Below are 22,471 nucleotides of genomic sequence, written 5' to 3' on the forward strand. Positions count from 1 at the left end.
CTTAAGGGTCTCATGCCGCTGCCACTATTGTTCCCTGTGCCAAATGGGGCACCCCTGCTGAATGATTTCGCCTCCCCCCCCTCCTGCCATCCACACCAACCCCCACACCTCACCGGGGCTGCTTGCCTGGCCCCAGTGAGCTCACTCTACTCTGCTCTCTTCTGGAGCCTCCAATGCAGCTGCTGCTCCAGGGCCGCTGCAGTCCCAGCAACAGCCACTGCTCCCAATGGCGCTGCTGGGAATGAAGAGCTGCTGGCTCTCTGATTGGCCTGCAGCTCTTGGAGGCAGGATCTTGCTGTGCCTCACCTATCAAAGAGCACTCCATCTGCCACCAATTGTGGTCACAACTGCTTTTCTTGTCCACCTTATCACCTTCAGATACCCGTGCCACTTCAAGGGCATTGCCATCCTAAATACCTTGAAATTCAAAACAATTATGGGATTATCATATATAAAAGCGAAATAGCAGGTAGTTGAAATGCTGGATGGGCTAAAGCTTGATAGAAAGGAGGTATTCAAAAGCCTGCCTGTACTTAAAGTTGATAAGTCACCAGGAATGGATCAAAGGACACTGAGGGAAATAAAGATGGAAATTGCAGAGGCACTGACCCTAATCCTCTAAGATACTGGGGGGTGGTGGGTGAGTGGGGGGAATGGACTGTGTTTTTTTGATTAGGAACAGAGAGGATTGATGGGGTAATAAGACCATAAGACATAGGAGCAGAAGTAGGCCATTTGGCCCATCGAGTCTTCTCCGCAATTGAAGGAGATCATGACTCATCTGATAATCTTCAATTCCACTTTCCTGCCTTTTCCCCATAACCCTTGATTCCCTTATTGATTAAAAATCTGTCTATCTCAGCCTTGAATATATTTATGACCCAGCCTCTGTGGTAAGGAACTCCACAGATTCACAACACTCTGAGAGAAGAAATTCCTCCTCATACCTGTCTTAAACAGGTGACCCCTTACTCTGAGATTATGCCCTCTGGTCCTAGACTCTCCCACAAAGTGAAACAATCTCTCAGTATCTACCCTGTCAAGCCCCCTAAGAATCTTATATGTTCCAATAAGGTCGCCTCTCATTCTCCTAAACTCCAACAAGTACAAGCCCAACCTACTCAACTCTCTTCATAAGAAAATCCCTCCATACCCAGGATCAACCTAGTGAACCTTCTCTGGACTGCCTCCAATGCCAATATATCTTTCCTTAGATAAGGAGACCAAAATTGTTCACAGTATTCTAGGTGTGGTCTAACTATTACCTTGCATAGTTTCAGCAAGACTTGACTATTTTATACTCCATTCTCTTTGAAATAAAGGCCAACATTCCATTTGTCTTCCCTATTATCTGCTGAACTTGTATGCTAGCTTTTTGTGATTCATGCTTGAGGACCTCCAAATCCCTCTCCGCTGCAGCTTTCTGCAGTCTTTCTCCATTTCATTAATATTCAGCTCCTCTTCTTCCTGCCAAAGTGCATAACCTCACATTTTCCCACATTATATTCCATCTGTCAAGTTTTTGCCCACTCACTTAACCTGCCTATATCCCTCTGTAGACCCTTTGTATCATCCTCACCACTTGCTTTCCCACCTATTTTTGTGTCATCCGCAAACTTGGAGATAATATATTCACTTGCCTCATCCAAGTCATTAATATATATTGTAAATAATTGTGGCCCCAGCACTGATCCCTGTGGCACTTCACTAGTTACAGGTTGCCATCCTGAAAATGCTCCCCTTATCCCAACTCTATCTTCCATTAATTAGCCAATCCTCTTTCCATGCTAAATCCTACCCCTAATACCATGGGCTCCTCTCTTATTAAGTAGCCTTATGTGCGGTACCTTATCAAACACCTTTTGGAAACCCAAATATATTACCTCTACTGGTTCCCCTTTACCTATTCTGCTTGTTACCTCCTCAAAGAATTCTAATTAATTTGTCAGGCATGATTTCCCCTTCGTGAAGCCATGCTGACTCTGCTTGATTATGTTATGCATTTCTAAATGCTCCGTTGTAACATCTTTTATAATAAACTCTTTAACATTTTCCCACTGACAGATGTCATTGATGTCATGTACATGAACTTCCAACAGGCATTTGATAACGTGCCACATAATAAGACTTGCCTGCAAAGGTGAGGCCCATGGAATAAATGGAAGAGTGGCAGCATGGGTATCAGGTTGGCTGAGTGAGAGGAAACAGAGTAGTAATGAGTAGTTGTTTTTCAGACTGGAGGAAGGTATGCAGTGGGGTTCCTGAGGGAGGGTCAGTACTAGGGCACTGCTTTTCTTGATCTACGTTAATGACCTAGCCTTGGGTGTACAAGGCACAATTTCAAAATTTACAACTGACATTAAATTGGAGGTATTCTGAATTGTTCGGAGTGATAGACTTCTAGAGGCCATAGACAGTTTAGTGGAACGGGCAGACAGATGGCAGTTGAAATCTAATGCAGAGAAATGTGAAGTGATACAGTGGTAGAAAGAATGAGGAGAGGCAATACAAATTAATGGGCGCAGTCCTAAGGAAGGTGCAGATCAGGGAGAGCTGGGAGCATAGGTAGACAAGACATTGAAGGTGGCAGGGCAGGCTGAGAAAGTGATTAAAAAGGCATAGGTTTGTGGGCTTTATAAATAGAGGCAACGAGTACAAAAGCAAGGAAGTTATGATGAGCCTTTATAAAACTCCGGTTCAGCCACAAAAGAACTATTATGTCTAATTCTGGACACTACATTTAGGAAGGATGTGAAGGCATTAGAGAGGGTGCAGAAAAGATTTATGTGAATGATTCCAGAAATAAGGGAGTTCAATTAGCCGGATTGATTGGAGAAACTGGGCTTATTCTCCTCAGGGAAGAGATGGCTGAATGGAGATTTGATACAAGTGTTCAAAATCATAAGGAATCTAGATAGATAGAGAGAATCTGTTCCTATTGGCGGAAGGTCGTGAACCAGAGGACACTGATTTAAGGTGATTGGCAAAAGAACCAACAGCTGTATGAGGAAAAACTTTTCTTTACGCAGCAAGTGGTTAGGATCTGGAATACACTGCCAGAGGGTGTGGTAGTAGCAGATTCAATTGGGGCTTTATAAAGGGATTTGGATAAGCATCTGAAGCAAGAAAATTTGAAGGGCTGTGTGGAAAGGGCAGGCGAAATGCTTTTGGGCTCAACAGGCTCTATGGCCTCCTCCTGCACTGTAACCATTCTATGATATGAGAGGAAGTATTGCACCCACAAAGTGTTGATTGAATTATGCAAAAAGCCAAAACAAAAATTAAACTTTTCAACTAACACTGAAAACTTCAAGATGACAGGCCACCCGAATAGTCATGTGGGCGAACTGCACTATACAGGTGATGGGGAGACATTACATAACACTGTATATGAAATTTGGCATCGTACCAGCTTATGTAGGATTTAGAAGTGAAATCTGACTTTCACTAGTTAACAGCGCAGTCTCCAAAAAGCTTAATTCCTTCACTGTAAAATGCAGCACACAAGTAAATTGCATGAAATTTATTCAATGTTATGCTTATTTATAATTCATGAAGGCGCCTATGCAATATGTCAGTGTTTAGTATCTGTTTGTTTGAATAAAATATTGTGGTTGCAGTATAATTTAGCCCATTCCATCAAACAGGTAACTGAATGAAATTAAGTAAAGGAACCAGAAAGCACTGCAAATGTTGGAAATCTGAAAGAAAAAGAAAAAAAAGAGTGAATTTTTTCACCCAGAGGGCAGTGGGAATCTGGAACTCACTGCCGGAAAGGGTGGTAGAGGCAGAAACCCTCATAACATTTAAGAAGCATTTGGATGTGCACTTGTGATGCTATGGCATGGCAAGTCTATGGGCCTAGTGCTGGAAAATGGGATTAGAATAGGATGCTGCCAGACCTGCTGAGTTTTTCCAGGTAATTCTGTTTTTGTTTAGAATAGGCTTGTTTGACCAGCGCAGACTCGATGGGCTGAAGGGCCTTTTTCTGTGCTGTAGATCTCTGACTTTATGACAAAACGTTGGAAGTACTAACTTGTCAAGCAGCATCTATAAAGGCCAATGCATTTTGGGAGTGCACTCTCCATCAGTTTTGTAGAGTCTTCTGTCTTTATTGAATAAATTCCATGAGCATGATTTCCCGGTCGGTGAGCGGGCCCCGCTCACCAACGTGTAAAACGACGCGGGATGATGTCGGGCAGAACTCCCAACATCACCCCACCTCATTTCAATTTTCAGGTCAGCGGGGGTTTAGCAGAATCAGCTGTTCGCCCACAGACCTGTCAATGGCCAATTGAGGCCATTGACAAAGTAGTTAAAATAATCAATGGACCTGCCCGTCCAACTTTAAGGTTGGCGGGCAGGCTGGGAGCCCTGGCGGGCTTAAGAAAAAGCATGAAACCTCATCCACAGGTGAGATGAGGTTTAATGTAGGTTTTTAAATTGTCAATAAAATTGTCAATGAAAGTGATGGACATGTCCCAACTCATGTGACAGTATCACATGAGGAGACATGTCAGGGAAATTTATTTCTTCTGTTTTTAAAATTTTTTCAGACAGAAGCTGATCTCCCTGAGGCAGCACTTAGCCTCAGGGAGATGAGTGCGCTCTTTCGTATGCATGCCCAAAAGAGCGCATTCCCGGCTCAGAGAATCCCCCCCCCCAACCCGTACAGGGTGCGCATAGCGCTTCTGTACGGATGTCACGCTGGGTGGGCCTTAATTGGCCCGCCCATGTAAAATGGCGCCGTGCCCCCAATTAGGGGCGCCGATCAGAGGCATGCCTCCATGCACCCGCTCCTAAACCTCACCTCCAACCTGGGGGGAAATTCTGCCCCATGTTTTTGTTAGCATGTAATTGAAATGCAATAGGACAAATTTTGCTTCTTTTTAAGAGTAATAACTGATGCAATTTTTCCAAGTATGGTAGGGTAAATTTTCATCCTCACTGCATGTGTTGGAATCTGAATGAGCAGATCACCTGCCTGATTATGGAACCTCTCCAATTTTTATCCCATTCATTTCAATAAATTTGGAATCAATTTTGGGTTGAAAGTCAGGAGAGTTCTATAAAAGGTGGGTGATTTGCTCTGCCAGATTACCACTTAGATGGTGAAGATAAAAATCTACACCTATGATTTTAGTATCAATATTTTCTGAATGGTCACGAATCCTATATGACGCTAGATGTCCTTGCTGTCGCTTACTATGATTCAGAAAGACTTGTCCATAGATGTGTTTGTGTTAAATCTGTGCATTCTCCCATGTGTACTTTTGCAGTTATATATCTGTGATCTCTTTACCTTTTGTGTTATTGATAATGCTGTCTGTCTCCTTGACATGTTTCTTTAGTCAAATGTTTTGTCTTCTTCTGATATTGTATATTTTATTTTCCTTTTTAATTCTTTCATGGAATATAAGCATTGCTGGCAAGGCCAGCATTTGTTGCTTATCCGTATCTTGTACTCATATTTTGCCCCTCACGCTTTGGTTGAATCTTGCTATTTTTAATCCATCCCTTTGATTTTCTGCATGTTCTTTGGTAATGGTCAGATTTCTTCTGAGAATGTGTACTTCTTTCTCCAACATGGCCTTCTGTAGCATTGACCTCTTTCTCAGGCGGTAACTGGCTAAAATGACTGGTATGACCAAAGGAAGAACAAAGGGTGTGCCAAGGCTAGGTAGGACTTAAGAAAAAGTAGGATGGGACTGGGAGTTTGGCCCAGAATAGGTTTAAATTTGAGTCTTTCCTTACTTGTCCCGGTTGGCATAGACCTCCTAAGACAGCAGCAGTTCAAGACAGTAGCGCACCATCACCTTCCTGGGATGACTAGGGAAGGGCAACAAATGCCACCTTGTTAATAATACCCACATTCTGAGAACAGGTTTTTATAAAACAAACATTAATGGCAAACAATATTATCCCTAGTCCCTTTTAAAAAGAAGCAGATAAAAATTTGAAAAGGAAACATTTAAAATGTCATTGGAAAAAGACAGGGGGCAGAATCGCCCAAGATTTACATCAAGTGCGGTAGCGGTTTTATCTGCTGGCCGCAATGTCAGGTTTTCACGCCGTACTGTCCCCTTCTTGCCTCACAAATTATGCAGTCTTGGGAAATATGCTGGATTGCTAGCGTCAGGCCTCCGATTGGCCCGCCACATTGTTACCTCGCCACTCCCTCATGCTGGCTGCCATTTTAAAATGCAGCACACGCACACTTCTCATTGCCTGCAGCCCAGGACTACTCCACTGAAAATATGGCCCCAAAAGCCTGGAAGATTGCAGCCTGCCGATTCAGTGATATATCCCTGGGATAACTTCAGGATGCTGTGGAGGCCGACTGCAAAGTCCTCTACCCCCTCTAGCTGCAGAAGGCCCATCAGTTTCACCGCTCTGGCTTGGGAGGTGGTGTCAAAGGTGGTCACTGCCAATGCTGCACACAAGAGGCTGGCCATCGAGTGCAGAAAATGGATAAATGATCTCATCCGTGCTGCCAGGGTAAGGCAACCATCTCATCAATCTCAACTCACATGCCCATCACACACTCAAGGGCATCTCACTCACTGCCAACTCAAGGGACATCACCAATCACTCTCTCACACACACCCTCACATCTCCATCTAGCCTCATCTCCTCTGGAGACTGCCTCCTCACCCCTGTCCATGGCCCTACTCAGCACACATGCACACCTGCCATCCTTCTCATTTGGCCTGGCATGCGCCTTGCTCACACCGAGCATGGAGTGCTAGACATTAAGGTCCTCACTCCATTCGAGAGTTGAGCTTTGGAGCTGATCGGTGAGGATGTTAACCGTTCCTGTGGCGACAGTGAGGTCAGAGGCAAACAGCCACGTGAGGATCCTCACCACATCATCCCTCTCTCAATGCTAGTTTGAGTCCACTGTTCTGTGTGTAATGTGGCTGCCAATCACAAAAAATGCTTGGCAGACACATTACACACATTTTTTTCCGAAGCACACCTTACATGTCGCCGTCAGGCAACCTTGACACCGACCCCAGCACCGAGAGCACCTATGGGATCCTATGGACAACATCATTGAAGATCCGTCACAGTGCCCACCCACAGCCTCCACCAGCGCAGCAACACACATCTCGGTGGGACCTAATGTGGAGTAGCCTCAGGATCACAATCTGGTAAACACACCACACAATCTGTTTCACAAGAGGCATAGGCAGGGATATCCGAGCTCTGTGCCCTTGCGGCGCTCGGAGGACTGCTGGAGGCAAGGAATCTGCTGAGTCCAGGTCAGGTGATGAGCTTCTGGACTCAGTCCTCAATCATTTGGTGGAGCTGTAAAGGCAATCATAGAAACATTGGGAAGGGATGCCTGGTGCACCCTTAGATTGCAAGGGACGATGGAGGAATCTGTCCACTTTCAGGCCAGGCTGATAGCGCCAGCATGCCAATGCATCAGTGTCAACACTGGCAGGCAGGAAGGGGCTGCCATGGAGACCTTGGTCCAGGACTTTGGTCCTGCACTGCTGCACGGGCTGAATTCCATCACTGGTTCCATAGTTGGCCTCCAGCAGTGTCAACGCAAGAGGGGTGCCAGGCAGCTTGATCTTACTCCAGCTTCCCCTTCTCCTCACAGAGTCAGCCAGAGACCATCAGGCAGCCATAGGGAAGATAACCAACAGCTTAACACCCTGGGACCATCCACCCAGGTGACTCCGGGAATGTCCGGCCATTCCAAATCCCATCTTTCTATGACCGCAGCATATCCAGCTCAACAGGCAAAGGAGGGTGCAACTAGCCCAACTGGAGGACACCCAAAGCAGACCCGGGGCCCTCCAGAGGATGCCCACCAAGGTTATCATAGTCAGGGCGAAGCAGTCAGCAGGCTGCCTTTGCCTCCGCTGTGGATGTCAGGGGAGCACCAAGATGTAGTGGCAGTGTTAGGAAGGTTAAGAAGATGTAACTCTTTCGAGTTAAAACCAATAAAACCAAATTAACAAAATTGGGATAAATCAGGCACAGCCCCTAATTCAGGTCAGCGGTAAAACCAAGAACAAAGTTTAAAGGAAACTTACAAACTTTAAACCAAAATGTGATTAAAGGGGTCAACAAAACACCCCAGTCCCCGCGGTGCCCACCGAGCACGAAAGCCCGTTAAGAAGATGTAACTCTTTCGAGTACAAACACGTTTCCATCTGTTTCAGATGAAGTTACATTATTTCATAGTTTGCCATTGTGAGATTTGAACTCTTGATACTCTTTTGAGTAAACCCGTTTCCATCTGTTTCAGATGAAGTTACATTGTTTCATAGTTTGCCATTGTGAGATTTGAACTCTTGATCTTGGGGTTACAAACCCAGTACCATAACCACTTGGCTATTTAAGCCAAGCGTTAAGAAGATGTAACTCTTTCGAGTACAAACCCGTTTCCATCTGTTTCAGATGAAGTTACATAGTTTCATAGTTTGCCATTGTGAGATTTGAACTCTTGATCTTGGGGTTACAAACCCAGTACCATAACCACTTGGCTGTTTAGGCCAAGCTTGTTGAACAGTCTGGGCATGGACGTTAATCACTTGTACATAATGTCTACTATTGTAAATAAACTCCTAAGAGTTTCTCCTTGCCCATGGCTGGCTCCTTGTTCTGATGAACAGTGTTCATGTCACTCAGATGTGAAACCTGCACAAAATAAAGGCAGGTGTCTCAGTCCAGGACCTCTCCCCTGTGCAATGTGTAACCTTCAGACCAAAGTGATGGTGCAGCTTCACACTCAGTGGACACATTAGTGATGACTGCATCTCGATGGTGCTTGTCATTGCTGCCAGAATATCGTGGGCAGGTGTCACAGAGTTCCGTCATTCTCTCTGTGTGCTCTCGACGCATTTGAGGTGGGACTCAACGCCAGTATTGTCGCCTTCGAGGACCTCATCACTGTCATTGCCTTCGATTTCTTCCTCATCGAAGGAGACGTCTAGCTCTTCCATCTCCTCCTCAACCGGGTTGTCCTCCCATTGCAGCACCAGGTTGTGTAGCATGCCGCAAACTACAATAATGCACGATACCCTCTGGGTACTGTATTGCAGTGCTCCACCGGATCTGTCACTGGAACCTTGTTTTCAAAATGCCTATTATTTGCTCCACCAAAGTCTGGGTCATGGCATGAGTCTTGTTATACTGTCACTCTGCTGCAGTCTGAGGCTGCTGTACAGATGACATCAGCCACATCCTCTGTGGGTAGCCCTTGCCCCTGAGGAGCCAACCTTGCAGCCTCTGTGGACCCTGGAGGACATCAGGGATCTGAGACCTGCTAAGGATGTAGGAGTCATGGATGCTCCCTTGGAATCGTGCACACAGTTGTAGGATGCGTTTGTGGTGGTCGCACACCAGCTAAACATTCAGCAAGTGGAAGACCCTGCAGTTGAAGCAGTTGACTGCTTGTTGCAAAGGAGATCTAAGCACCATGTGAGTGCAGTTGATGGCACCCTCATCCTGTGGAAAACCAGAGATCTGCGCAAATACCAGCGATTTTGCTTTCTAACTTTCTTGATCCCAGGCAAAACGCCCAAAGTTCTGTGCTTTCACGGAGATGGCGTCTATGACCTCCAGGATACACTTGTGCATGAAGGCATGCATGATCCCGCACAGGTCACCTGTGGAGCCCTGGAAGGAGCTATCGGTGTAAAAATTGAACACTGCAGTCACTTGCACGGTCACTGGCTGTGGATGCTCTCCATGTCCCCATGGCGCCAAATCCTGCAGCAGGTGGCATATATGACCAATCAGTTCCCTAGACATGCTCAGTCTTCGGCAATACTGGTTCTAAGCCATCTGCAGGAATGACAGACAAGTGCTATCTAAAGACCCTGGGTACAGCAAAGCACCTATGTGAGACAGCTTGCTCTGAATCTTCAGTTGCATGTGCAGCAGGCCCTGCCATCCCTTCATCTTGAGGGAGGTGCTACTCCCTTTGCCAAGCCAGGCGCCTCTGCTGCACAGCCTTTCTTCTCAGCTCCCTGTAAACCATGAGGCATACCGCTTAATCACCAGGCTCCATGATCCTGATGTTCCCCTCCCCCAGTTTCAAAGAGAGAGATGCTGGGTTGGCATATGTGTCCTAAGAACCTCTCTTGGTTAAATATGAAGGTTCCTGTTGCATGCTGAAGAGTGCTGGCCACTACTTGGATGGCCAGAGTGTAGTGCGCTTCATGGCTGTCCGAAACCCCACCCAACTCCTCCCCACTCCACTTGACTGATTGGTGGCAGCTTTTTCCACTGGACTGCATGTTGTGCTCTCACTCCAGGCCCAGGCATTCTGCTAAACCACACTGCAAGGCTGCGATGTTAGCATAAGCCATAATGGATACTGGTCTAAACCTTAATAAAGACATTGCAAAGGGCCATCAACACCTCCCCAGTGACTGCACCATTGTCACCTTTCACAAGGGGATTGTACTACTTGCCCAGTCAGCTAATTGCTCTGCTCCCCCCTAAAACGCATATTAATTTGCAGGTTTGCAGTCTGCACCTGAGGAGTCAAACCTTCTGGAGCATTTGGTGGCATTTTCATGTTTTTACGTTGCTTGAGTGGGCAGAAAACTTTCAGAGGCCCAACTCCAAACATGTCAATGGAGCTGCAGCAGAACAATCTCAACTAAGGAAAAATGCTCAATTTTGACAAATTCTTCCCTCATCAATTCCTATGGCATGTGCTATTGTATTTCCTTCAGTCTGCGATGTCTTGTCCCCACATTACCGCACCGACCACACCGTGCCCCCTCCCCCACCCTGCATACACGGCGCCTCTTCCTTGATATCCTCTGGGCATTGTTCATGAGCTCTGCGCAAGGTTGTGTGCATTCACCTCCGAGTTCACCTCGAAGTTCAGGTTGCCAAGCGCACGCCTTTTAAAGGCAATCATGAAGGACGCCATTTTGAAGTCATGCCAACGTGGACGGACAATTCCAGTGAGCAGGGCTTATAATGAGATGCTAAAGTATTGAAATTAGGTTCCTGACATGTGGCGGTGGGAAACACGGCCCGCCATTGACGAGTGGAGCGGACAATCACAAACTGGTTTCCTAATGGGGTGAAACCAATTTGTGGCCTTCCTCCTCACCCGCCATGATGGCTGCCGCCAATGGGATCAGATGTTTCATGAATGGGACTCAGTGAAATATACTGATGTGGATACGGTAGATCAAAAGACCTTTTCCTTTGTTCTCTACAGTTTGATGATGATTAATTCATGTTGCTTAAGCAGCTAACAGGCCACTCACTCAGTCATTATAAATGTCAAAGTCTGTGAATTCATTTGAGGAAAATGAAGAATATGTTGAGAATGGTTCAATAATTTGTAGAAAAAAATTCAGCTTATATACCAGGGTCTGAACAAGTTGTTGATTACTGTTATTATAGAAACACTAGCAGACTTTTGGTAGGGTATGACGGCCTCTAAGTTTAGCAGGCAGACTAGAGCTCTAGACTATGACTGAGAGAATCAGCAATGTGTCAATGGCATGCAAAATTTAGTAAGAATGAAGAAGTTGTACTACTTGAAGAAAAGAGGTAAAGCATGAATATGGTGAATTAAGAATGCATCATGTGTGATAGTGTGAAGGAAAGTAGTAAGTTAAAATGTCTGCCAAAAATGCCTTATTGACATAGAGCTGTTAGTAAGCATGTAGAAAGTAAAGTAATAGGAACAAATATTATAGAACTATCAATATTTCCTGGCACATGACATAATGGACCTGGAAATGTACTACACGAAGTTCCCTGAGGCAAATTATCCAGTCTCCATCCCTGTTCTCAATGGTTTAAGGGTTATACTTACATATAATTGGAGGTGGCTGTGCAGAACATCTGGTGTAGCCCCACATGTGACCGTTCATTACAGATGAGCAAGCTACTATAGATCTGTTCAAAAAGCAGAGCTTAGAAATAAAGGTATCTGCAGAAGTTTGGGGTGAGTCCAGGTTTGTATCATATTATCGGGATGGTCTATCATTGTTGTTATATGTTATGTTAGTTTGCCCCCACCTAGTGCTTATGCAAAAGTACATAACAGTTCATGAAATGATAATATAGTACCAACTGTATGTGTGTTTTCCCTCATACTGCTGAAGAGCATTGTCATACTCTAACCGATCCTGAAGAGCAGTACTCATAGTGTCACCCTTGGCACCAGGAACCAATACAGATACACACACTACAGGAGAACTGACTCTAAACGTTATCACAGGGTGAGTCATCAAACAATGATGAGGAAGGGGTAGTGAACCAAGATCTGGCAGATGGCTGATGCAGCATGAAAGTTCACCTTACTGAGCATCCCTGCTGCATTATATGGAAATACAAATGTTAGTTAACATGCTTGCAAGAGGAAACTGGCTGAGGTCTAGGACCAATCTAAGGTCTTGCTAGTTTGTACACTATATTGAAGGCATTCTGAGTAGTTTGGAGGAGTTCCAACAGCCAAATATCCAAATATGTACTGCAGTCTCCCACTTAAGGAATGTTACAGAGCAACCATTGGGTGCATTAATATTAACCAATGTGGTGGCACCAGTCAAGATCTCAGTTGTGTATCTCATGAATAACCTGGCTCTTGATGTCCAACCTCCAAAATACAATCAAGTTCAGCCTCAATTTGTTTGGAGAATGCTATAGACAAACATGAGGGAGAGAAACTAAAACTTGACAGATGCCCGTTGGATTGTTGGATCTTATGAGGAGATTTCCTTCAACAGCAGCATGCATGGAGTAGCATAGAGGTCAGTGGCAACCAGATCAGCAGTATCTCTGTGCTGAAAGGTCCAAAAAGCAATTCAAGTACTGAGTTCTGTGTTGACCTTATTAGTACCTGGTAGGGCCTCTGGCATTAAGTTAGGGGCAGTAGTGGATTTCACTACCACAATCCCTTGGTTTGTGAACCAAGTTTAACAACTCACCTCACTGCTCCTCCTTTTGTTAAAGTGGCTGAATGTAGCTGCAGCTGCATATTGATGCTCAATGAACTTGATAGTAAGTCACAAGGGGAGAAATCTGTCCATGTAGTGCCATTTCTAGCAGGGCTGTGCAGACATGTTGAGCTGCAGGAGCAGGTAGCCCCACAGGCCACTAATTATGCTGTTGTTCCTCAGGGAATGAATCTAAGTCTGCATATCCTGGTGCTATGCAAAAGTATTTCTCCCCCAAAATCTTGAATCAGGGAAAGCACAGGTCTTCCATTACTTATTCAATCATTTGCATAAGAGGAAAGTAACCAATGTTAACTAGCATTTTAATGTTTGCTTTCTAAACACATATTTTTTAATTACTGTTCTTTATTCCTGAAAGTAAAATAAAACCAAAATTATCATGTAAAATGTAACAAGGATAGTTATTGGACACATAGGAACCTGACCTACTCCTGGGCCAGGAGCTCTGGGTTCAAGTCCCACTTCAGGACTTGATGGCCATGGAAAATGTGTCATAATGTGGCCAAACAGGTTGATTTTCAATCTGTATATCCTTCCATATGCCCATGACAGGAGATAAGAGCAGGAGAGTTTCCTAGTCAGCCATCTGCAGAAGACAACTGCAAACTACTGCAGTACCTTGCCAAGCATAATCATGGGCCAATTACCAAAGTCCATGGTTGCCAACGCCCTTTTAGGGCAGGTACCTGAAGAGAGTCATTGGAGTTGTAAGTTGAAAAAAATGTCTTATTGTAATTTTGTGGAACTACATTTAGCAAACAGAAAACATTGCGTGAGTGATGTAAAATTTCTGCAAGTTTGTATGTACCCTTACCAGTATTTACAATACCCAATATAAAAAATTCTGATGTAGTTTGCTATGTTAGGAATCTTATTCAATACACTACATTTAAGTGTCCTTCTGGAATGTTGTGTAGTACATAAACTGAAGTTGAATCAAGTAATACTTGGAACCAGATATACATATGCAGTACTCCAGAAGATTGCTGTCCTCTATTTTGTCACTTAAAACTGCATTTAGAAATTGATTAGGAATTAACTGAATTAAAATGTAATCAGCAGCACAAGTGAAACATTAGATGGATAAAATATTAGTGTTATTTTCACTACATGTTACTTTAGCAATGGCAAACATCATTTATTTGTTTATATAAAATAAAGAGAGGAAGCAGAAATATTTAATGAAGTGAGTAAATGTTGCATATTTAACTTGATAATGATTTTATTTTTCTTCAACTGGGTTTCCCTTTTTTTCCTCCCTTCATAAAGTCTCCTGCGGATCGGTGCAAGAAAATCCACGCTGGGGATGAAGTGATACAGGTCAATCATCAAACTGTGGTACGTGTCACAGAAAGACTTGGTGGGATTTTTTTTGGAGGTAGGATTTGTTTTGACAGTGAAGAATGGCACACAGCTTCTCATTATTGATTTTTGTCAAGTTTGCATTCTTTGAAAGCTATTGCTATTAATCAGTGGATGGCAGGTGCCAGGTATTGCTTGTAAGTGGGGTGAAGTTGACCAACCTTTTGTTCCTTTATGGACCTTTCTCCTGACAGCTCTGTTACAAAATGGGTGAAATTTAACCAAACATGTAGAGTTCAAAGCAGCAGTATCAGTTTTTCAAGTAAGTCATTTATTGTATATAGATGTAGCCAAATTGAAAATACTTCCATGGTGGCATCTTGAAAGGGCACACAACATTAAAAAGTTTTGAAGTAAAGACAATTGAAAGAATATCTTAACTTAAAGAAGGTTAAAATGAGAAATGGAGCAGAGAGGATCATAGAAATCTTGCAATGTACATCTGAAGAGATTGAAGGATTGATTCAAGTTTAGTTTGTGTAAATTGTAACGAAATAGGAAAGCAAATTGCATCGTTGACCTGATACAAGATGGTTTGGTTGTGATTGCATATTAATTGTAGGTCGTTTCTAGCTTATCCAAAGTATGCTAATCTGTTATAATTTATGAAATTAAACAGCTATGATTATGATTTTTTTAAAATCTGAAATAATTATGTTCTAGAGGAGCATTCTAGAAAGTTTTGCTATGATGTAAAGCCCTGTATTGGAGCTGCACTGTACTGAACTTAAGTTAAACTTTCAACCTAATGGAACTGGAATGCTCTGGCTTTCCTTAATTGATGACTTTTTCAGTCTTTGTTGTTTTGCCTCCTGTGATTGAGAAGAAATACGACTAGACAGGACATCCCTTTAGCTGCACACCCAGGCAATGCTAGTGATGAGATAGGAGAAGATGTTTGTGAAGTAAACAAAACTACCTCCTGACCAAAAAAGATTGTTAATATGTGGGAGTCCATTTGGGAAGGTTGAAGTAGAGGTGGGAGCAACTACAAAGCATTAAATAACAATAACTGCAATTTGAAAGTGTATTAGCTTTAAGCATCATCCTACCAAAAGTAAAGAAGGAATCAGGAGCGAAGCAAAGATAAGCGGGTAGATCCTTGCCCTATCTGTGTTAGTTTGTATTTAGTTTGAATGCAGCCCCAGAGACTTTAGAGTACTTCCCTTTACCTTTCCAAAAGTTGTCTTTGCTTTCCAAGTGAAATCCATCATTTGCATGATAACTTGTTTTTCACATATTCTGCAGCTAGTGTTAACATTAACATCTCCCTCAAAACTGTAAACTGCTTAATCCCAAGCTTCTCTTTCTAAATCATTTTCCGCCACTACTGATAACACAAATTAAGACCAAAATGGCAAATATTCCGGTCTAAAACTGCCGACCACAAAGGTCATTTTCTTGGTTTGCATTACAAGGTATTTATAGCAGAGAAGCAGGATATTTGGCCCAATTGGTCCAAGTCATGCTAATGCTCTACATGAGCCTCCTCTGATCTTTCTTCATCCAATCCCATCAATACAGCCTTCTATTCCTTCTTCCATCATGTGTTTATATACCATCCCCTTAAGTGCATCCATATTAGTCTCCTCAACTGTTGTAATGATTATACATTCTCACCATCCCTTGGGTAAAGATGTTTCTCCTTAATTCCCCATTGGATTCGTTAGTGACTACCTTATATTTTTGGCACTTAGTTCTGATCTTGCCTACCTGTAGAAACATTTCTATGTCTACCCCATCAAACACTTTTGTAATCTTAAAGATCTCTGTCAAATTCATCCTCAGTCTTCCCCTTTGTTCAGTCTTTCCTGATAGGTACAACCCACCTAAATCTACCAATCACAACAGTCATTTGCTTGGTTTGTATTGCAAGGTAACGTTTAATTATTGGAAACTATCATGTAGGGAGAAGAAAGAACTCTGTCCACTTCAGGAGCACCTACTTAAACCTCATTGCCATTGAGTCACTGATGATATCAAATTACGTGGCATTGCATACGGTGAGGAAGAATACAGGAGACTAGTAAGATGTTGTTTAGTTAATGGCGCAGAACAATAATTGGCAGGTGAAGTTCAATGCAAAGAACTTTGAAGCAAAACATTTTGGGGGAAAAAACTGTAAAAGGAAGAAAATGGTAATCTCTGGATTCTTCAGAGTGGAAGTATAACTAGATCCATAAATTTATCCAATAGAAAAGGTCAAAGAAAAGACAAATATATTTCTGGATTTGATATGTATGGACATTGAATACAAAAGCAATGAAATGATCTTGAATATGTATCTTGAATTTGGGCAGTTTGGGTATTGCATGTGGTCTTAGACATGTCAAGGGTGATGTCCAACTGTCACTTGCCCTGTTTTCCAATATGAATGGGGTGGCTGGTGAAGGCAAGTGCACCATGATTTGCTGGAGTACCTCAAAATAGACAGCCAGCATTTCCAGCCAAACCATATGTGGACCTTGTTAGAATATGTAAATCAGGGTCCTACGCTGGTTGCACATCCCCAGTGCTATCTTCATGTACCAGTAGGTACAGCATGTGCTTCACATGCTGCACTCAGTGGTACTAGGTGTTGAGTGACCTAAAAGGGCCACACTACTAGTCCTCCTATCTCCTCAAAAGTTGACCCCCTCCCCTCCCCACTCACCCCATCCCCCACCCAACAGATTGCCTCCTCATCTTCCCCCCAACTGTACAGGCTGGGCTTCATGCTGGAGCCAATGGATTTTCATGCCTCTCCAATCAATAAACTGCTGAAATATGTGAACCATTAACCAATGATATGAAAATTGGTCGGTCTACTTGCTGCAGCTATTGGGCAAGTGTGGTGGACACTCTGCCCCACTTGGCACCTGTTTTGGGTGGACTTCCAAAACTCCCCCCCACCCCCAACCCACTTCGCCTCAATTCCCTGCTGTGTAATTGTGATATGGATATTAGAGTGATAGGAGGGGTACCATGGAAATTCAGAGTAATGGCAGGAATGAGAGGTTATTATCCATTGGAAAAAAAAAGGTTTAATTTTTTAAATTATGAAATGTTTTTGGAGTAAATAGGCTCGAATCTTGCATTGATAATATCAATAAGGCTAATAGTGCTTATCGTTGTTATAGAATAAATTGGACAAAAACTTGTGGCATCCTCACTTGCGTATTTAAACATAATAAACATGAGAATCCACAAGTTGCTGCCAGAGGTACCTTATTGCTCCACAGGCTTCCCTATAACAGTCTTCACCAATAGGCTCATTGAAATTAATGCGTGAAATTGTGGTACTTACCACTAGTTACCCACTAAACACGCCAGAAAAAGTTAGAACCTGGTGCATTCAGAAGTAAGTAGATTTTTGACTGCATGGTATAATTGATGATTACTGCCTTTCTGGCCCTGTAAATTTTATTTTACAAGTAAGGAATTTAATTTTTTCAGAATTTAAATATCATTCGAGATTTAATTTTTTTTTACTTTTTCTGAATGACTCCTTTATCTCTCTTTCTTAATCTAACCTGTCTTTCCTAATCTTTATTTTGCTTCCTATACATGATTTAAATCTAATAATGTTTCTTGCTTTATAATTTCTGACTTTGACTCTGCAGGGGAAAAATTAGTTCACGTAGCATCGCTTCAATTGGTGCTGCGTAGATCTCTTGATTGCCCAGGAAAAGGGGGTTTTGTGAGCCACTTCCTGCACAGGTTGCATGGATTTCTTCATTGATATCACTGAAGAAATTAGGGTAAGGGCCCGTGGTGCTTCCTTCTCCTGGGGAATCAATGTTGAAAAAGCACTAGTGAATGAAATTTCCACCCGCATGTCTCACTGTAGATTCATCAATGTGAGTGAAGAGCCATACTGTTTCTTGCCCTGCTTCCAGAAGTGGCAGAGATCCCCGTGGATGGGGCCACACTGTATAAGACACCAGATGAGAGCAAGTCTGCTCAAAAACCCATAGGAACTCTGAAGGCAGCTGTCGGTATAGTGAGCAGCAAGCACTGTTCCTTCCCCTCTGTCAGAAAAGTACTGCCCAGTGTTTTCACAAGGAGACATCTACTGAGAATTGTTACTAGAAAAACAAAAGGGGAAGTTCGAAGAATTATTTTTTTCAGGCAGGGAATTATTTTGTAGAAACTTCAGCATTTACAAGGAAATTAATAAAATATTTCAAGAAGCAGAATATTATAGCCTTGCTAGAAAAAAGAAAATGAGGTGAGCCTTCATTGAAAAACTAACACCATCACTGATGGTCATCCTGGAGTGTTTAATCAAAAGTGATGTATTGTCAGCATTTTCTTGTATTATATACCTAGCCACTTTCTGGTAAACAGTGGTAAAACTTTCTGGCAGTCTTTCATAAACATTTCCACATAAGCAAGAAGGGATATAAGAAAAATAAATCCCTTTTTTCAGGGTCATTAATAATAGTGCTCTTTCAGTGCAAGGATGCAGAAATGTTTCTCCCCAATTACATCAACAGTTTTATTCCAAAAAAATACACAAATGGTCCTTTAAGTGTTCTCTTCATTTTTTGCCTCCATCCCACTTTTACAGCTTGTTTTATTATTTTGCCCTCTACTTTGCACCATTATTGGCTGGCAGCCTCCCAGCTTTTTCATGTGCTATTTTGCACCTGACTACCATGGGGTAAAATGATTCCTTTAATTAAAATTTGTAGAATGTCTGCTTTTCTCATCATTAATAATCCTCAGAAATTGAAATTGCTTTGAGAAATAGGATATTTCAAAGCTGTGTATTGTGATTTTGATTGTAGTTCATTAATTACAAAGATCATCTTGTTTTTAAATGGGAAAAATGAATTTTACCCAGTCTTACAAGGCCAGCAGGAGATGGGTTTCATTCTTTGCTTCTATTCAGAAGATGCACTATCTGCATTTTCTCTGCCCTCCACCCCCTCACTCCCCGTCCCTTCTCTGGCTAACAATCCTGGAAAGACCAGTCTTTGTTCATTGAAATACATTGCACCATTTTCCCTCAAAGGTCTTCTTTGCTCCTTTTTCCTCTGGAAGGCAAGAGTTCTTGTCTCAAAGCCATGGGGTGCTGATTTGAAACATTTACTTGGGCTGATATTCTGCCTGTTTGAACTATTATGTTTTGAAAAAGTAAAGGAGAAGAAACACTGCGTAGTCTACTGATGTATGGACTGAAATAACTTTCTGTTCATACTGCAGCCATGTGGTAAGGAATAAGCTAGATATTACAAAAGGAAAAGTCTTGAGGGGATAATATCAGCAGAGAATCAGGATGGGTTTCTAATAAGAGAGAGGGAGTGGGAACACCAATCATCATAGGTGACCATGACATGCAACAGCCTTGGCTTATAAACATAAATGGAGTCTGCATTTTTGATGTATATTAAAAACAAAATACTCACTTTTATAATGTTATTATGATGTCAAAACCCACAGATTTATGGATTTGTTAACTATTTTGTTATCAATTCAGTATCATTTTTCTTGTTTTATTTCACATTAGAATGCACCATATAACTTTAGACATGAATAGACATTAAACACAATATCTGCTACTATTAACTGAATATACCCAAAGCTTTTGCCACGTAGCTATCCATGGCCTAGAACCTTTCAGCCTGGATTTTCACTCCTGAATCAGGAGTTGGGACATTTCCCAGTTCCGCAAACGCGACACAGGAGAAGTGCCCTGGAAGTTGGGATTTTCATCCTGGGTTGGCGGGGTTTTCTGGGAGTCAGGCCCATCACCCCTGAAATGAGTGCAGAGGCTGCCGGGTGCAGAGGCAGGCTGTGCAGAAGGCCTGTCTCTGTGCTCTGGCACTGTGTCCAAGATTTTAAAAAAGTAACAGAACATAAAACAGCCCTCCAACCCTCACCCCCCCACACCATCCACATACACACCACATGCCCCTTCCATGCCAACCCATGCCACCTCGTGCCCTTTACCCACCCCTCATGGCCCCTCAAATCCTCCATGCTAACATATGCCCCTCTACCCACCCTACATGATCCTTTATAGCCCCTAAGCCAACTTAGTACCAATTCGTGACAACCCATGATCCCCAACCCTTTGCCCTTACCCTACCATGTCAACTCACCCAGTATTCACCATGGGCATACCTCAGGATCTGAGATTAAATGAAATAGAGTTCTAAGTGTCTATTGCAGACTTTATTTAAAAGAAAAAACTCAAATTCATAAAAACCCATTCACTACATTTACATTCCTTCAAGTACATCCTTATAAAAACAAACATTTCATTTAAATGCTTAACCCCTTATAAAAACAAATATTGGAATTCATAGTCCAACTTTGAAGAGTCTGTAAACACTTAGAGCTGTCAATCAAACTGTGAAATAGAAAGCACCCTACTTTGGTAATGGAAAGTTTTGAAATTAGTGATGCAGCTTAAATCCAGTAATGGTAGCCCTCAGCCTTATGTCAACAGATAGAATGAAACAATGAGCAATTTTTTCTTAAACACTCCACGCATTTTTTTTCAAAGATTTAAGGGGTAAGGGTTTTAAATGCCTTAAAAATTTGATAGTTACATATGAGCATACATATGAATTAGGAGCAGTTCATTTTGACACATTTGATAGTTCCAATGAGCTTGACAGTTAATGTCAAGTTATGCACTTCTTACGCAGATTCATGCATTCTTTTAACAATCCCAAAGAGGCACCTTAACCTCTCTCAAGGGCGGTTGACTTCCCCCAAAGGGCACCAGACCTCCCCAAAGGCATCCTAGGACCCCAAAGGGGCACCTTACCTTTCTACAAGGGTACCCCACTTCCCCACAGAAACTCACAAAGTTCAGACATGTTCCTAGCAGGTCTGACCTGTGTGAGTCACAATTCACACACATGGGTTACCAAGATGAGTGAGGCAGCAGCCTCTGCGAAATGTGCATGTGCAAATTATGACCCAGGGCCCATTCCTGCCCCTTCGAAACTGGTGAGTGCCATGTTCTGGGGCAGGACTTTCCGTTTTCGAGATCATCTGCCATTTTCGCACTGATGGATAGGCTAATCCCTTCATCTGTTACTGTATTTTGTAATTTTTCTACAACTACTACTTTTCACTTCTTAATTTTGCCTTTTAAAGTGCATTTAATTCATATCCTTTTTGATTTAAGTTTTAATTCTGTCTCTGCCCTTTCTGATCTGTGTCAGCATGCTTTTATATTACAGTTTGCTGAATAGACAGATTGAACATAATAATAGTGTTCCACCTCACATTATCTAAATTGGCATATCTTTTAATAGACTATGTTCATTAGTCTCATGATTTAAAATGGCTTTGTTGGCTCAATGAGAGTTTTCACAGGCCGAATCCTTGGGACTGCCAGAAGCAACCTATGCTAAAAACTTGACTACAGTGCCATTATCAATGTACCCACTTTGGTTTTCTTTAAGTGCATGGGCCCTTTAAATAACGTTGCACAGCCACGCACAAGCGGCAGCTTCAAGGGGCAGACTTTTGCAAGCACTGCATGGGGACCTTAAGTTTACTGCCTGGTCATGTGGCTTAGCGGAAACATTGGCCATTATATGAATTGCTCCATCAGGTCAACACTTAGTCAACACTTAAGCAGCTATAAACCCAACTCGGGAGAAAGTGCTCTGGATTTTCAGATTTTCGTTCTGGGGGTGGGGGGAGGGGTCAGGCCTGCCAACCCCAGAAATAGTACGGAGGCAGCCACAGGGGCTGCCTGGAGCCAAGGCAGGCTGGCATAAAGGCCCCCCTCAATACTCTGGGATTTTGCCTCAGTTACAATTAAAAAAAAATCTTTTTTAAAAGCCCCCTAACCCTCACCCCTGCCCCCCAAACACCCTCACCCCCCACCCCCCACACACACTTCCTATGCCCTTACTTTGATAACTCATGTTACTTTATGCCCCTCTATCTGCTCCATGGGCCCTCATACCCTCCATGCAGCCTATGTCCCTCTACCCAGCCCCATGGTCCCTCATACCCTCCAGGCAACCTATGCCCCTCTACCCAGCCCCGTTATATCCTCTATATCAACTTAGTGCTAACGCATGCCAACCATAACCCACCCCCAACCACCATTCTTTCCCCTCACACCCTTCATGCCAACTCACCCAGCATCCACCATGGGAAGGCATCAGGAGCCATGGTGAAATGAAATAAAA

General features: G+C 42.9%; 1 protein-coding gene across 4 annotated transcripts in view; it reads left to right on the forward strand.

Moving 5' to 3' along the window:
- cnksr2a (connector enhancer of kinase suppressor of Ras 2a) overlaps positions 1-22,471 on the forward strand; it is a 580,037-nt gene that overhangs the window by 309,768 nt on the left and 247,798 nt on the right. For all 4 annotated transcript variants that reach the window (XM_041211522.1, XM_041211523.1, XM_041211524.1 and 1 more), the window contains exon 8: positions 14,229-14,297. In XM_041211522.1, coding sequence (XP_041067456.1) covers positions 14,229-14,297 — 69 coding nt within the window. The remainder of the gene's footprint in view (positions 1-14,228; positions 14,298-22,471) is intronic.

The sequence above is a fragment of the Carcharodon carcharias genome, chromosome 18 (assembly GCF_017639515.1).
Source record: "Carcharodon carcharias isolate sCarCar2 chromosome 18, sCarCar2.pri, whole genome shotgun sequence".
In the NCBI taxonomy this organism is placed as follows: Eukaryota; Metazoa; Chordata; class Chondrichthyes; order Lamniformes; family Lamnidae; genus Carcharodon; species Carcharodon carcharias.